The 15,735-nt window shown below is 50.2% G+C and overlaps 3 protein-coding genes across 3 annotated transcripts; 1 reads left to right on the forward strand and 2 right to left on the reverse strand.

The window, feature by feature from the left end:
• Positions 1 to 2,321: 2,321 nt before the first annotated feature.
• On the reverse strand, positions 2,322 to 2,939 carry LOC119272551 (RING-H2 finger protein ATL63-like). Its single transcript, XM_037554018.1, has one exon. The coding sequence runs from the start codon at positions 2,937 to 2,939 to the stop codon at positions 2,322 to 2,324; it is 618 nt and encodes a 205-aa protein (XP_037409915.1).
• Positions 2,940 to 3,784: 845 nt separating this feature from the next.
• LOC119272552 (probable E3 ubiquitin-protein ligase ATL45) lies at positions 3,785 to 4,411 on the reverse strand. The gene has a single exon (XM_037554019.1). It carries the CDS (start codon positions 4,409 to 4,411, stop codon positions 3,785 to 3,787), a length of 627 nt encoding a protein of 208 aa, XP_037409916.1.
• Positions 4,412 to 6,664: 2,253 nt separating this feature from the next.
• On the forward strand, positions 6,665 to 10,270 carry LOC119272775 (putative F-box/LRR-repeat protein 23). Its single transcript, XM_037554171.1, has 2 exons — positions 6,665 to 7,029; positions 9,263 to 10,270. The coding sequence occupies exons 1-2, from the start codon at positions 6,665 to 6,667 to the stop codon at positions 9,915 to 9,917; spliced, it is 1,020 nt and encodes a 339-aa protein (XP_037410068.1). The 3' UTR covers positions 9,918 to 10,270.
• The last annotated feature ends 5,465 nt before the right edge of the window (positions 10,271 to 15,735 follow it).

Below are 15,735 nucleotides of genomic sequence, written 5' to 3' on the forward strand. Positions count from 1 at the left end.
AAGCTACATGCCCTCAGGAATGCTTCTGTCATGATCAAGCTTGACAACTCAAAGGCTTTCGACACAGTCCAATGGCCGTTCACAGTTGAGGTTCTTATGAGCATGGGCTTTGGGCCATGTTGGATCTCTTGGATCGTGGGCCTATTATCTACTTCCTCAACTAGGGTTCTTTTCAATGGGGTGCCGGGATCACCAATCTTGAACCGCATGGGATTCAGACAGGGCAGAGCCTTATCCCCCACGCTTCTCATCCTTATGATGGAGCCTCTACATCGACTGTTCAAGGTGGCATCCGAGGGGCCTCTTCGCCCCCCTAGCACACACTGGCCTACATCAGCGGATGTCCATCTTCGCTTATGAAGTTATGATTTTCCTCAAACCGGAGGAAGGTGAGCTGCAACTATGCCTGGATATTCTAAGCACCTTCGTACATGCGTCAGGGCTACGAGTAAACCTGGCCAAGACCATGGCCGTGCCAATTAGATGCTCTGATGACCAGACCATGACAATCTCGACGGTCCTGGGCTGCCCGATCGGATCCTTTCCCTGTAAGTACCTCGGCCTGCCATTGTGTGTTCGCAAACTAACGGCGGCCTAGCTGCATGATCTGGTGCAACAGGTAGCCAGTAGGCTGCCGCACTAGAAGGGGGAAACCCTGCGCAAAAGCAGTCAATTGCTGCTCATCAAGACGGTCCTTCGCGCCATACCTTTGCATGCAATGCTCGCGCTCAACATACCGCCCAAGACGCTCAAGGCCATAGCTAAGATCCGCAGGGAATTTCTATGGTGTGGAAAGGACGAGGCAAATGGTGGGCTGTGTGCAGTAGCCTGGAGATCGATATGCACACCAACATGGGCAGGAGGTTTAGGCATCCCCGATCTACCATGGCCGAACCTTGCTCTTCAGGCCCGATGGCCGTGGCTACAACGCATGGACACCACTAGGCCTTGGGCTGGTTTTGACAAACAGATCCCCAGCGAGGCTCGACACATCTTCCAGGTAGCAACGGTGACACAACTGGGCAATGGCCGTTCAACGTTGTTCTGGGAGGATCGATGGATGCAGGGACTCCGGGTACAAGATATAGCCCCCGGCCTATACCATCGGGTACACAAAGGAACATGCAACAGACGCGCTGCACAATGGGACCTGGACCAACGGCGTGGGCCCTAACATCGATCAGACACTGCTCCTGGAGGTCTTTGATCTATGGGAAAGAACGGAGGCCATCGATCTCGATTCCACTATGGAGGATTCGACAAGGTGGGCCTGGGAGGAAAACGGCGCCTACTCAACGCGCTCAGCCTACGCGGCCAAATTTTGGGGCATGGAGGTCGCCCCATACGCGGACATGGCATGGAAATCTAGAGCACCGCGGTAGTGCCGCTTCTTTGCTTGGCTTGCAGGTCGAAACAGACGCTGGATCTCGGATCGCCTAGCTCGGCACGGGCTCCCCCACCAGGCTTCTTGCCCGCTATGCGATCAAGGGGCGAAGACGTTAAATCACATCCTCATCGAGTGTGTCCTCGCGCGTATGGTTTGTCATAGAGTTCTTTCGGCCTTGGGCATGCTTGGCGCCGCTCCAACGGCCGACCGAACCTTGGTGGACTAGTGCAACTCATGCACCACGACATGCCACGGAGGGAAGGATACACGAACAATTCTCTCGCTCGTGATGTGGGAGTTGTGGAAGCATTGGAACGCGGTGGTTTTCGATGGTGTGGCGCCTTCGGCCAATGACGTGCTTGACAGGGTGATGAGCGAGGGACGGGCATGGAAGGCGGCGGGACTGAACAAGCCGGATGTTGGAACCTTTTTTGGTTGCTTGACTAGGTGGGTAGTTGGAGATAGGTAATTAGCTAGTTAGCGTTTACCGTGGTTAGAGTGCCTTGTGTAACCCATGTAATCACATACTCCCTCCGTTTTTTTAGTTCGCATATTAGCTTTGGTCAAAGTCAAGCTTTACAAACTTTAACCAAGTTTATATATAAAAATATTAAGATATACAATAACAAATCAATAATATTAGATTTATTATTAAATGTACTTTCACATCATATAGATTTATTATGATAAATGTCTATATTGTTTTCTATAAACTTGATCAAACTTTACGAAGTTTGACTTCAGTCAACTCTAATATGCAGAGTAAATAAAAACGGAAGGAGTACAAGACACTCGTGGACGAGGCTCTTTACCCCATCTTGCTTCTTTAATGCATGATACACACACTCGTGCGTATTTCAAAAAAATATGTACACGTCTTTAGTTCTCTATGCTCACTTAATCTCGTTCACAACCGTCACTCATACGAATACGGTCATACCATCTGCATTTCGGCCGGCAACGGCGCGAAGATGTTGCACCGGCAGACCGGGCACGTCGAGTGCTCATGCAGCCACTGGTCGATGCACTGCTGGTGGAACATGTGCAGGCATGCCGGCATCCGCTTCACCGCGTCCCCCTTCTCCACCTCCCCGAGGCAGACCGCGCACTCCGACCTACCGCCGCCCTCCGGCTGCTCATAGGCCGGGATGCCATACGCCATCACCACCCGCGCGCCACCATGCACCGGTGGCTCCCGTGCCAGCGCGGGCATGTGACTCGGTGCCTGATCCAGAAACTGCGGCAGAGCGCTGCCGACGTTTCGGCGGGCGCGCACGCTCCGGCACAGCAGGCAGAGAAGCCGGCCCGCGCCACGGAGTGCCCTGTGGGCGGAGGCTAAGCACCAACGCAGCGCCGACCGCTGGAAGAAGTCGCGACAGGCGGCCGTGTACATGCAGGCCGTGACGCTGACCGAGAAGAGGAGGTAGACGGAGACCGCAACGATGGAGCCCTTGCTGTGGGGCTTCCGCGCCAGGCAGACTAACGCGTAGACCATCATGGCCGTTGCGCCGGTGCAGACGGTGTTGGCGATGGCCATCAAGAAGCAATCCATGGCCATGGCCTCTCGTATCTTGATTTGACCGTAGAACTAGCTAGCTATAGCTAAATAGGCCATCACCTCTATACTGGCTCAGTTTCTCAGGAATTTCGAAGTGTTTTGCGGGCTTAATCGCCTCGTCAAGTCTTCATCCCGCAAGAGTTCCAATGCGTACAGACCGGGGGGATCTCCTCCTTCTCCAAAAAAAAGAGTTCCAATGCGACAGGCGACGAAGCAAGCAACGAGCCATTGAGCCAACCATAGGAGGAACCGCGAGACAACTAACCGAGCGGTTGTTGTATAATGCGGTTAAATGTGTATAGATATGTAATAGTCCGTATATATGGTCGGCAGATTTCTACGGCGACCGTATACATTTAAAATGGTGCAAAGGTTGTTTTGCATGCAACGCTGGGGCCTTAAGTTACCTCCTTGATTTTTATTTCCATACAGAATCTCATTGAAATCACCGAAAACAATTCATGGTTGGTCAGCCAGTCTGTAGAGGGAGTGAAGATAATCCTACCCAAGTCAAGTGCTTCCGGTCAATCCTAGGTTCCCCGTATATGCCGGTGAGATGCCATCCCCACTTGCACTTGCACATCCATGAAACAAACAGATTTCAGGTTTTTCCCATGTTACATTGCCCTTTGGGTTTGGATTGTTTGCAGGTCGCAGCGTACCACCAGTAATTACTAACACTGATGTACTCCCTCCGTAAACTAATATAAAAGCGTTTAGAATACTAAAATAGTGATCTAAATGTTTTTATATTAGTTTATAGAGGGAGTAGTACTTTCACGTCTTTCAGTTCTCTGCGCTCAGTTATCTCTCATCACCAGCGTCACTCATACGTACGATCATACCATTTGGGCCGGCAACGGCGCGAAGAGATTGCACCGGCACACCGGGCATGTCGAGTGCTCGTGCAACCACGGATCGACGCATTGCTGGTGGAACATGTGCAGGCACACCGGCATCCGCTTCACCGCGTCCCCCTTCTCCACCTCCCCGAGGCAAATCGTGCACTCGGACCCGCCGCCGCCCTCCGGCTGCTCGTAAGCCGGGATGTCATTCGCCGTCACCGCTCGCGCGCCGCCATGCACCGGCGGCTCCCGGGCCAGCACGGGCATGTGGCTCGGTGTCTGGTCCAGATACTGCGGCAGAGCACCGCCGCCGCCGCTTCGGCGGGCGCGCGCGCACCGCCACGGCAGGCAGAGAAGCCGGCCCGCGCCACAGATTGCCCCGGGGATGCAGGCCAGGCACCGACTCAGCGCCGACAGCTGGAAGAGGTCGGCGCAGAAGGCCGTGTACACGCCGGCCGTGACGCTAACCCAGCAGAGGAGGAAGACGGAGGCCTCGACGATGGACACCTTGCTGTGGGGCTTCCGCGCCAGGTTGACGAACGCGTAGACGATCATGGCCGTGCCGCCGATGCAGACGGCGTTGGCGATGGCCAGCATGTACGCGCGGAAGAAGCAACCCATGGCCACGACCTCTCGTGTCTTGATTTGACCGTAGAACTGGCTAAGCTAGCTGCAAGAGTTCCAATGCGTACAGACGAAGCAAGCAACGAGCTCACCATAGGAGGAACCGAGGAAGAGACAACTAACCAAGCGGTTGTTGTTGTTGTATAGTACGATGAAATGTTGTGTACATATCTTAATATGGCCGGCAGTATTTCTACGGCGACCTTTTACATTTAGAATGGTGCAGAGGCTGTTTTGTTACCTAATGGTGCAGAGTAACATACACATAGGCGACCTTTTACATTTAGAATGACGCAGAGACCTTTTACATTTGGAGGCCGTTCGAAATCTCTCCGCTATGTAACTCCGCTGAGGAGCGAAGCGGTATTCAGCGGAATTTTGACAAGCCACCAAATGGGTGGTCCTCCCGCTCCGCTCCTTGGCAGAGGAGCGGAGTATTGCCGAACATAGTTTTAATATATAATATTGGGGCCTTTAAAGTTACCTTGTCGGTTTTTATTTTTATACAAAATCTCATTGAAATCACCAAAAACAATCCACACGGTGGATCAGCCCGTCCATAGAGAGAGTGAAGATATATCCGGTGATACGCCATGCCCTTTACATGGATTCGTTGTACGGATGCCAATGAAGTTTTTTTTACGGGCAATGGCAGGAGCTCTGCCTTTTCATTTAGTAGAGGGAAAGTTGTACAGAATGGCAACGAAATAGCCAAGGGGTAGGAGGAAAGAAAAGCCAGGTTACCAAGCGGCAACCAAGCCCGGAGAGAAAAAACAACTAAAACTCCCAAGGCCCAACAAAGAGGCCTATCTCATCTCTAATCATCGTATGAACTCCAGGTGCGGTTGTCGTCTTCTGTTGAAAAATCCTCCTATTTCGCTCGTTCCAAATATTCCAAGCAATGTATGCTGCCACCGTAGGTGCATGAAGATTGTCATGCAAGATCTTGCATCTGATTGAAGTCGTCCAGCAGGGCTGAATAGAGATGGCAGAAAGGATAGCAGAAGTGACTTCAAGGTGTGAAGACTGAAAGGAATGCCAAATCTCCTTGGCAAAATGATAGTCAAGCAAGAGGTGCTGCACAGACTCCGGAAGTTGATCACAGGTGCTGCAGCGATCATTGTGAGGCCATCCTCGAACCGCAAGGCGATCCGCAGTCCACAACCTGTTCTGGAGCAAGGTCCAAATGAAGAATCTGACCATAGGCTCAGCCTTGATTTTTCATGCATGTTAAAGTTGCGGCATTGCAATTCGAGTGATGAACTGAATGTTGTATGCAGACTTGGAGCTGTTATTGTGCAATTTTCTAGAAGTGTCATTTTCAGTTCCCTGTGCCAAAACACCTGCAAGCCTCTGCTTCTACCATCGCTTCCCACCACTCCCATCTCGTCAACTGCTTCTGGAGCTTCGGAAGCGTTCAAGTTGTCATAGATTTTCAGCCCCTCGCTACAACATGATTGAGAAAAAGAGGCATTTTGGCCAAGGCGTTTTTATAAACGCCTCAAAATCGTGCTCAAGGAGGCATGTTTATAAACTGCCTTAGCTGTATGCACCTTTGAAGGCATTTTTCAAAACCGTCTCAGGTTCTATGTAGCTTTGCAGATGTTTTTCAAATCGCCTCAAATCTAGTTAGCTTAGAAGGCGTTTTTTAGAATAGCATGGGAATCTTAAATATCGCCCTCAATCGCGCGCTGCGCTGTTTAAGATTCTTGGGCATCCATTTATACATATGTAATTGACTAAGGGCTAGTTCTTTTGGTGACTTAAAAATTAAACCATCTCTTTTCCAAAAAAAATCATAAGCCGCCTCCCTTGATTACTGGGGCTTCTGAGCTAGTTACAGGATAACTAATATAGAAGGCTCACTCATTTTTAAGAGCGGCTAATTTTTTAAGTCAGAAAGAGACAGCTTGTTTTTTAAGCCGCCCAAAAGAACTGGTTCAATAAGGCATGTTTTGGTACATAATCACAATTGATATGGTGGCGTAAATATTTTTCGTGAGCTACACGTGTATTTTTTTTTGAAGCTTACACGTGTACATACGCGTCAAAAATTGCCCCACGTTCAGTTGACCCGAGTCTTCTACACTCACCTGCTGGCCGCTGCCAGTTTCCTCACCACTCCCGCGCCACACGTGTACTCACCTGCTGCCACCATTCCCGCGCCACACGTGTACTCACCTGCTGCCACCATTCCCGCGCCTTCCTTCCCCGAACCCTAACCCTCAGTCCTCACACCCACACCTCGCGATGCCCTCATCCTCCTCGTCCCGCCGTCGTCGAGGCAGGAGCGGCGGACGGCACGCCGCGGATGAGACGGAGACGAGGAACTGGGCGGAGCTGCCGCTGGACGCGATCTTGACCATCCTCCACAAGCTCGACCACGTCGACATCCTTATGGGGCCCGGCCAGGTGTGCCGCTCCTGGCGCGGCGCCGCCCGCGATGAGCCGGAGCTGTGGCGCCGCATCAACATGCTGGGCCACGCCGACCTCGAGAACGAGCTCAACCTCCACGGAATGGCCCAGGCCGCCGTCCGCCGCAGCGCGGGGAGGTGCGAGGCGTTCTGGGGCGAGTACGCCCGTGACCACGACTTCCTCTTCTATCTCGCCGACCAGTGAGATTCTGAATCCCCCCATCCCCTCCCCTGATTTCAGGGGCTTCCGTTTTGATTTGATTTGATTTGTTTCGCATTGGCTACGCGCTCTGTTTCCATTGTTATTCCCTGCAATGTATGTGCTTTGGGTCTCGTTTACTGTCCGCGGAAAAAATCGCTAGAAATTTTGCGTCCGTGCTCCGTAGGAATCATGCAATTTTATCGTGCTCCTTAGAAAGAGAGTTTCCTCTCCGATTTCTAACATTACAAACCATAGGTTCTTCGGAGTACATAGAGTTTAGCAAAGGGTAAAATGCAGACATGAACATGAACCTGTTCCTCTGTACCAGCTCTCAGTCCATGATTCAGTTGGATGCTGAGTTTCCATCCAACCAAAAATTGATGTTATGTTGGCAGCCTATGCATTGATCCTATACAATGGGGAAGGCTTTTTTGGTTTGGTTTGAAACAGAATACAGTTGCGAGTTAACTTTTCAGGGCTTTTGAGCATTTTCTGGGGAAGCAGTCAAATTGGCAATAATTTGAGTTATGTTAATTCTTAAACAGAACGAACTCAGCTGAGTTCATACGCTAGGGTGCAGAATTTAACCTAATATGCAACCTGCTATTACAGGCATCGACAAGTTAGCATGCCTGAAATGTTCACTGTCAAATCTAACAATTGATTCTGAAAGTTTCCAACCATAGGATGATTCTGACACTGCCTCAAATTCTATTCCGCTGAATTTCTCATATCCCAACATTTAGCCACCGCCAAGTGATCGATGTACCCCGCAACACACACATGAACCTTTTCCTCTGTGCCCACCTCTTATTTATAAGAAATGTTCAGTTTACATCCAACCAGATATTGATGTTGCGTCGTCAGCCTATGCATGGTCTGGCATTGAACTCAGTCGGGTACTTCACGTATTCGTTTCTTTCTCTTATCCCAACATTTAGCCACCCTCAGGTGATCGATGTACCCCGCAACATGCACATGAACCTATTCCTCTGTGCCCACTGTTAGAGTTAACCTTGTTGTTTTGTTTTTCATCATATTTATTTAGTAGTCATGCACGTAGTCATGTCAAGTTGTAAGCGCCGCCTGACCCGTGTGTGGCACTAAATTGTGGATGTGCCGTTCCATTAGTAGCATGCATGCATGGATGGATTAGTTAGCTAGCTATGGAGCCGGAGCATCCGAGTCGCGAGGCAGTTCTGCGTGGAGGAAGAATAGGAAGCAATTAGTTGAGGCTTGGTCCTATACGTGTGTATCCAAAGATTCTGCAGACTTGGCTGTTACCCAAGCGTGTGTGTAGCTAGCCCGTGGAGTACTAATCAGATCAAGCAACCGTGGGCTTGACCTGACCATGCATGCGTGTGTGCGTGGGGTTAGTGGGTGCGTGTGTGAGTCCTGTACTTGGCTATTTAAGTTGAACAAGTGAATGTAAAAGGTGTGGCCGTGAGGGCTGGGCAAAACAATGTAGTGTATGTGTGTCTCACCGGGAGTAGAAAGCAAAGCTAGTCTCTCTCCACGGTGAGGTGTGTGTGTATGTGTGGGTTTCTGAGTTTTTCCCACCATGTGCATTCGTGTGTTCTTGAGAGAAGAACAAAGCAACAGAGAAGAGAGAGTTGAGTTGTGTGAGATAGAGGAAGAAGAAGAGTGGCGCTGCACTGCGAGGAGGCGGCGCCAACACCCACCTCTCATTTATAATGAATATTCAGTTTACATCCAACCAGACATTGATGTTGCGTCTTCAGCCTATGCATGGTCTGGCATTGAACTCAGTCAGGTACTTCACGTATTCGTTTCATAATGCAATGTGGGCGGCTTCTTTGGATTGGTTCGAGGAAAACTACATTTGGAAGTTAGCTTTTCAGGCTTCTGACCATTTCCTGGTGAAACTGTCGAATTCGCAATAATTTGAGTTAAATGTTATGGTTACACAGAACGAACTCAGCTGAGTACATATGTCAGAGTGCAACTTATATGCAATCTGCAATTGCAGACATCGACAAGTTAGCATCCCTGAAATATTCTCTGTTCAACCTAACAATTAATCATTAAGTTAATTCTAAAACCCTCTAAATTGTGTACCTGTGATGCTATGCAATGATCTGAATTTATGAAATGTTCTATGCGTGGACTGTGATTGGAGCTATGCAAGTCTTTCAAAACATACACTCTAGCTGCCTGTTTTATACACACAGCATATTTATTGGTTATTGAGATCCAAGTGTTAATTTGCAGGGCACCATCTCTTAAGAGTCTTCGCCTCATTTCTTGCTATGATAGACTTACAGAGGCGATAATGAAGTTCCATTTGCTTGAGGAGCTCGAGCTTTCACTCTGTCCAAATGTGAATGACAGTGGTGTCTTTGGGGTTATCGGCAAAGCATGCCCACAACTGAAGCGCTTCAGACTGAGCAAGGATGTGTTCTGTGATTTTGAAGCTAGTGTCTATGGAAAGGACGAGGAAGCCTTGGGGATTGCGACTATGCACGAGCTACGCTCTTTGCAGCTGTTTGGCAATATCCTCACCAACAAAGGACTGACAGCCATCCTGGACAATTGCCGCCATCTGGAGTCCCTTGACATCGGCCACTGTTTCAACGTCACCATGGATGACGCCCTGCGTGCAAAGTGTGCCAGGATAAGCACACTGATGCTTCCGAATGACTCAACCGATGACTATGACTTGGTTGTTAAGAGCCCTATTCGTGCGGATTCAGAGTCCTTTCTGCATGATTATATGGGATCCTGTTCTGACTACGAGCTTGGCTCGGAAGATTACGGCGACTACTGCGATCTTTCCCGCTACCTTGATGGTGTGTACGAGGATGAGGACGAGCTTGACGAAGAAGGTAAGATGATTCTCGGTGGCATGCGCATGTTTATGAAGTAAACTCCATGGCGATGTTGGATCGAAGTGACTGGATGTTCCACCTTTCTTTTGCCGAAGCATCTGGACTAAACCAGGCATGGCCTGTACTTTGCCGCTTCTGCCAGTGGCATGGATCCGCTTCTGCGTCGACTTCCCCTAGAATATCGTAGACCCTGTTTCGTGCTCTGTAGTGTAGTGTAAAAAACTGCTCTTATATTATGAGACGGAGGGAGTAGTTACTAGTGAAGCGTGTGGTGTGTTAGTAGTCCTTTACCTTTGCAGTTTAGTTAGACGTCGCTGTGAAATATGCTCTGCGGTAAGTACTGGTTTGCTTAGTTGTTGTAATGAAGAACTCAGCCTGTTTTATCGGTGCCTGTGGCTGTGATTCCGGCACCCATTCGCTGACGCTGGCGCCAAGAGCTGGGAAGCTCCAACCTCCGGCGCCAAGAGCTGCAGCAAAACGACGCCGGCACATCGCCTGACAGAGTACAGTATATATTATTCTTATTGCATAACTGTATTTCCACACATCCTCACATCAGGCATTACTAATTATTATAAGAAACAGTAAATGGGGCTAGTTACGAGCTCTCTCAGCTACCTGAACTCGTGAGCCATCCGATTAATCTCACCAACGGAGTGGGTGTTTCCTTGGAAAAGAAACCCAACGGAGTGGATGTTTCCTTGGAAAAAAACCTAAGGGAGTGGATGTTTCCCTGAAAAAAGAAACCAAAGGAACGGAGTGGTTGTTTCCCTGGAAAAAAAAACCCCAACGGAGTGGATGTTGCTAACGTCCCGCTATGTCCTCTTGGGCCTGCCGCGCCACTTCTCCAGAGCAGGCCAAGACAAAGTAAAATGGGCCGCTGCTCCGCATTTACCCCTCGATCAGCACATCCTAGTGTTGATGGAGGGGTGACATCTGTTCTACCCGTGAACTTACGCACCACCGCCTGCGCCTCCTCTTCCGGCATCCGTCCATGGCACCACCTCCTTACCTTAGTCACATTTTTTAAAATGTCATTAATTGCTTATGAGTTTTCTTCCTTCCTGCTATCAAGAGGACAACTGCGACTCCGTGAGACTGTCCCTGTTTGTTGCCATGGATCACCTCCGCGAGCACCTCCATGGGTATGCTAACCTCATCCACATCCTTCCACACCCTTCTAACCACCACCATCCCCATAGTACACCACGGATTGTGCTAGGGTTTCGACACGAAATGTTAGTGCCTGTGTTGAAAGGTCGATGTAGGGACTGTCTCCAGGCTTATTGCTCATCGCATCATGTTTTCTGTTGTTAAATTTAGATGATTTTGGTTCTTATACAGTTTACATTTCAAGCAATTACCAACTTTCACAATTTTTCTTTGATTGGCAGGGGTTAGTTGCATTTTTATTGTTTTTTCTTCCCTGAATTTATCTGTCTCCCGTTTTGATCAGTTGAGATGGCATATAGAAGGTAAATCCTGGGTTTCATGTATAGGATTGAAGTTTTTAGATGCATATTAGTTATTTACGTTGTACTATAAATCTGGAGGTTAGAATCACAGTTGATGAAGTCATACTTGCGGAAAGTATTGGCTTCTTGGGTTGTTGATAAACATGAATGAACGATCTTCTTTAGGAGATTAAGTAAGTTTGTCTATAAGGTACTCCCTCCGTTCCATAATATAAGAACATTTTTATTGAAGAAAATATGCCCTAGAGGCAATAATAAAGTTGTTATTTATATTTCCTTATATCATGATAAATGTTTATTATTCATGTTAGAATTGTATTAACCGGAAACTTAGTACATGTGTGAATACATAGACAAACAGAGTGTCCCTAGTATGCCTCTACTTGACTAGCTCGTTAATCAAAGATGGTTAAGTTTCCTAGCCATGGACATGTGTTGTCATTTGATGAACGGGATCACATCATTAGAGAATGATGTGATGGACTAGACCCATCCATTAGATTAGCACTATGATCGTTTAGTTTATTGCTATTGCTTTCTTCATAGCTTATACATGTTCCTATGACTATGAGATTATGCAACTCCCGAATACCGGAGGAACACCTTGTGTGCTATCAAACGTCACAACGTAACTGGGTGATTATAAAGATGCTCTACAGGTGTCTCCGATGGTATTTGTTGAGTTGGCATAGATTGAGATTAGGATTTGTCACTCCGTGTATCGGAGAGGTATCTCTGGGCCCTCTCGGTAATACACACCACTATGAGCCTTGCAAGCAATGTGACTAAAGAATTAGTCACGGGATGATGCATTACGGAACGAGTAAAGAGACTTGCCAGTGACGAGATTGAACTAGGTATGATGATACCGATGATGGAATCTCGGGCAAGTAACATACCGATGACAAAGGGAACAACGTATGTTGTTATGCGGTTTGACTGATAAAGATCTTCGTAGAATATGTAGGAACCAATATGAGCATCCAGGTTCCGCTATTGGTTATTGACCGGAGATGAGTCTCGGTCATGTCTACATAGTTCTCGAACCCGTAGGGTCCGCACGCTTAGCGTTCGATGATGATATGTATTATGAGCTGTGTGATTTGATGTACCGAAGGTTGTTCGGAGTCCCGGATGTGATCACAGACATGACGAGGAGTCTCAAAATAGTCGAGACATAAAGATTCATATATTGGAAGGCTACAGTCGGACAACGGAATGGTTCGGGTCGTTTCGAAGTACCGGGGGTTACCGGACCCCCCCCCCTCGCGGGAAGTTATTGGTCCTCATGGGCCTAGTGGTGGTAGAGAGAAGGCAGGCCAAGAGGTGGTGTCGTGGTTCTAAGCCTGACAGTAGAGTGGGGGGTAGGTATGGAGAGGCAAGGTCCTAGCTATGGAGAGGTTGTAAGCACAAAGGATGTACGAGTTCAGGCCCTTCTCGGAAGAAGTAACAGCCCTACGTCTCGGAGCCCGGAGGCGGTCGAGTGGATTATGAATGTATGAATTACAAGGTGCCGAACCCTTCTGCCTGTGGAGGGGGTGGCTTATATAGAGTGCGCCAGGACCCCAGCCAGCCCACGTAGGAGAGGGTTTAAGGTGAGTTAAGTCTGGGGCGTTACTGGTAACGCCCCACATAAAGGCCTTTACTATCATAAAGTCTACTTGATTACAGGCCGTTGCAGTGCAGAGTGCCTCTTGACCTCCTGGTGGTCGAGTGGGTCTTCGTGGTCGAGTCCTTCAGGCCAGTCGAGTGAATCCTCTTTGGTCGACTGGAAGGCGACCTCTTCTAAGGATGTCCTAGGGTAAGTTACTTGGATCAGGTCCATGACCCTACCCTAGGTACATAACCCCATCATTATCCCCCGAATGGATTGAGGCTTCGAGTGAAGAAGGAGTTGATGTCGTTTCCGATTAACCTTTGCGCTCCGGTTGTGCGCTGTTCTGGACCAAAGAATCTCTTTGTCGACAGGAAACAACTTGCCTTCAGTCGACTTGATCCATTCTGTTTTTGCGTCGAGTGATCTTTCAGGCTTCGACGATCTCCGAGCGACGGATCGCCGGAAACACCGCGCCTGACAGACTGATTTGTTGCTCGCGGATTCCGCGGGATGCGAAATTTTGGGGCGCGCGCGAAGCGGGGCGGACCGCGGCGTTCGGATGGGACGGGGCATGGACGCCTCGATCTCCGCGCCGCCTTTTTCGCCACGTATCCCGTCTGCATAACTGTTCCAGATATGATTAGATCGACCGGGCCCACCTGTCATCCACTCGGAAGGGACCTTATAAATGTGCCCGGCGAGGATTTCTGTGCTGCGCCTTAGCATTCTCCCCCTCTCTCTGCTTCCTTCCTCCCTGCTCAGCGTGCTCGCTCTCGCCCCCGCACCACTTCCCTTCGCGCATCTCGCCGGTGACCATGGCCAAGGAGAAGACGGTGGCGCTGGAGCGTGCAAAGAAGGCGTCGGCGTCGGAGAAGGCGAAGGGGAGATCCACCAGCCGCGGAGGGTCCTCGTCCAGATCCCGCCTGCCGAAAGGCTGGGTCCAAGGAGACTGGATCCAGTCAACCATCACTGAGAATGACATTCTCGACATGGCCAACGAGGGCTTGATCCCCCACGGAGCTGCGAGGCTTCCGGGGAAGGAGTGGCAGCCTCAGCCAGAAGAGGGTGAATGTGTGCTTTTGGCCACCCATGTGGATCGTGGGTTTTCCTTGCCGCCGAGTGTTTTCTTTCGTGGCTTCTTGAATTTCTTCGGAGCACAGCTCCACCATTTTACCCCAAACTCCATTGCCTATCTTGCTGCGTTCGTGTCCATGTGTGAGGGTTTCTTGGGCTGTCGACCGCACTGGGGTTTGTTCAAGCATATATTCACGTGTCGCTCTCAGACCGTGAAGAAGGCGAGTCCAGGCGACGAAAAGACCCGAGTCGTCCAAATGTGTGGGGGTTTGGGCATCCAGGTGAGGAACAAGAGCACCTTTCCGCCCATGACCTTTCCCGAGTCAGTCAGAGGCTGGCAGTCGACCTGGTTCTACTGCCGGGACCAGTCGACGCCGGGACAGTCGAGTGGACTCCCACAGTTTACCATGGACCGAGTGAACAAGCCCTCCTCTCTGAAGTTGATCCCGGAGGAGAAAGCTGATGTGAAGATGTTGATGGAGCGCGTGGTGCAGTTGGTTCGGGAGGGAGTGACGGGCATGGATCTCCTGGAGGTCTTCCTCAGGCGTCGCATCCAGCCCCTCCAGTTCCGGAGCCACTGCATGTGGTTGTACTGTGGGACCGAAGACGAGACTAGAGTCCATCCAGAAGCAGTCGACGATGTCACTCTGGAAAGATGGATGGCAGCCGTCACCGGAAACAAGGACAACCCACGCGGAGCCAGAAGGATTCCTCCACTCGACCACAACAGTGATCCAAATAAGGTACACTTGCCCTGCTCTCCACTGCATTCTTGTCGCATTCATCTCTGTCCACTCTGCCGACTGGTCGACTGATCATTGTCTTGATATCCGCTAGGCCCTCACCGAGCTGTACTCGATGCCCAATGGGGCACAAACTCCGACTGAGGAGGGTGAGGCGAGTGGGGGCGAGAGCCAGGACGAGGAGGAATGGGACTCGGACGTTGCAGGGGACGACGACGACGATGATGATGATGACGGCGATGGTGATGACGCCGAAGACGAGGAGGAAGAGGAGGAGGTCGTGCCACCGCGCTCGGAAAGGCGGTCGAAGCTCGTCCACGACCCTTCGACTGAACGTGGCAAGGGGGTTGCGATGCAGTCGACCAAGCGCCCTAGGACCACTTCTCCAGCGCCGACTGAAAAGGCGCCGAAGCAGCCTAGGGGGGCTCCGCCAAAGCCGACCAAGCTCCTGCCGAAGATGAAGGTGTCCATCCCCACCATATCAGGGTAATTGTGTCGTTTGAGTCTTCTCATTTTGTGTGAACTTTATCTCTGGTCGACGCTGAAGTTAGCCGACTGATCCTTTGGAGTTGCAGTGCTGCTACTTCTGAGACTTCGGCCCGGGCTGATGACCACGAGATGGAGGATGCAGCAACTTCGAACCCAGGTACTGTATTCTTAACATCGTTCTTAGTCGACTGACTCGCGATCTCTGATCCTGATTCTTCTCCGCAGCTCCACCCAATACTGTTATCAATCTCCCTGATGACGACGAGGATGAAGAACCACTGGCACGCAGGAGGAGTCGGAAAGCGTCCGCCAGTAAGGTGCCTCAGGATGTGACGGCGCCTGAGATTCTGACTGTGGAAGAAGAGAACACCACTCGACACACGGTGTCCTTCGCAAATCCACTGACGAGTGCTCAGCAGCCCTCCCTCTTCACGACGCACCACGTCCCAGAGGACCAAGCTGGCGCAGCGAAGGAGGC

The sequence above is a fragment of the Triticum dicoccoides genome, chromosome 3A (genome assembly GCF_002162155.2).
Source record: "Triticum dicoccoides isolate Atlit2015 ecotype Zavitan chromosome 3A, WEW_v2.0, whole genome shotgun sequence".
Taxonomy (NCBI): domain Eukaryota; kingdom Viridiplantae; phylum Streptophyta; class Magnoliopsida; order Poales; family Poaceae; genus Triticum; species Triticum dicoccoides.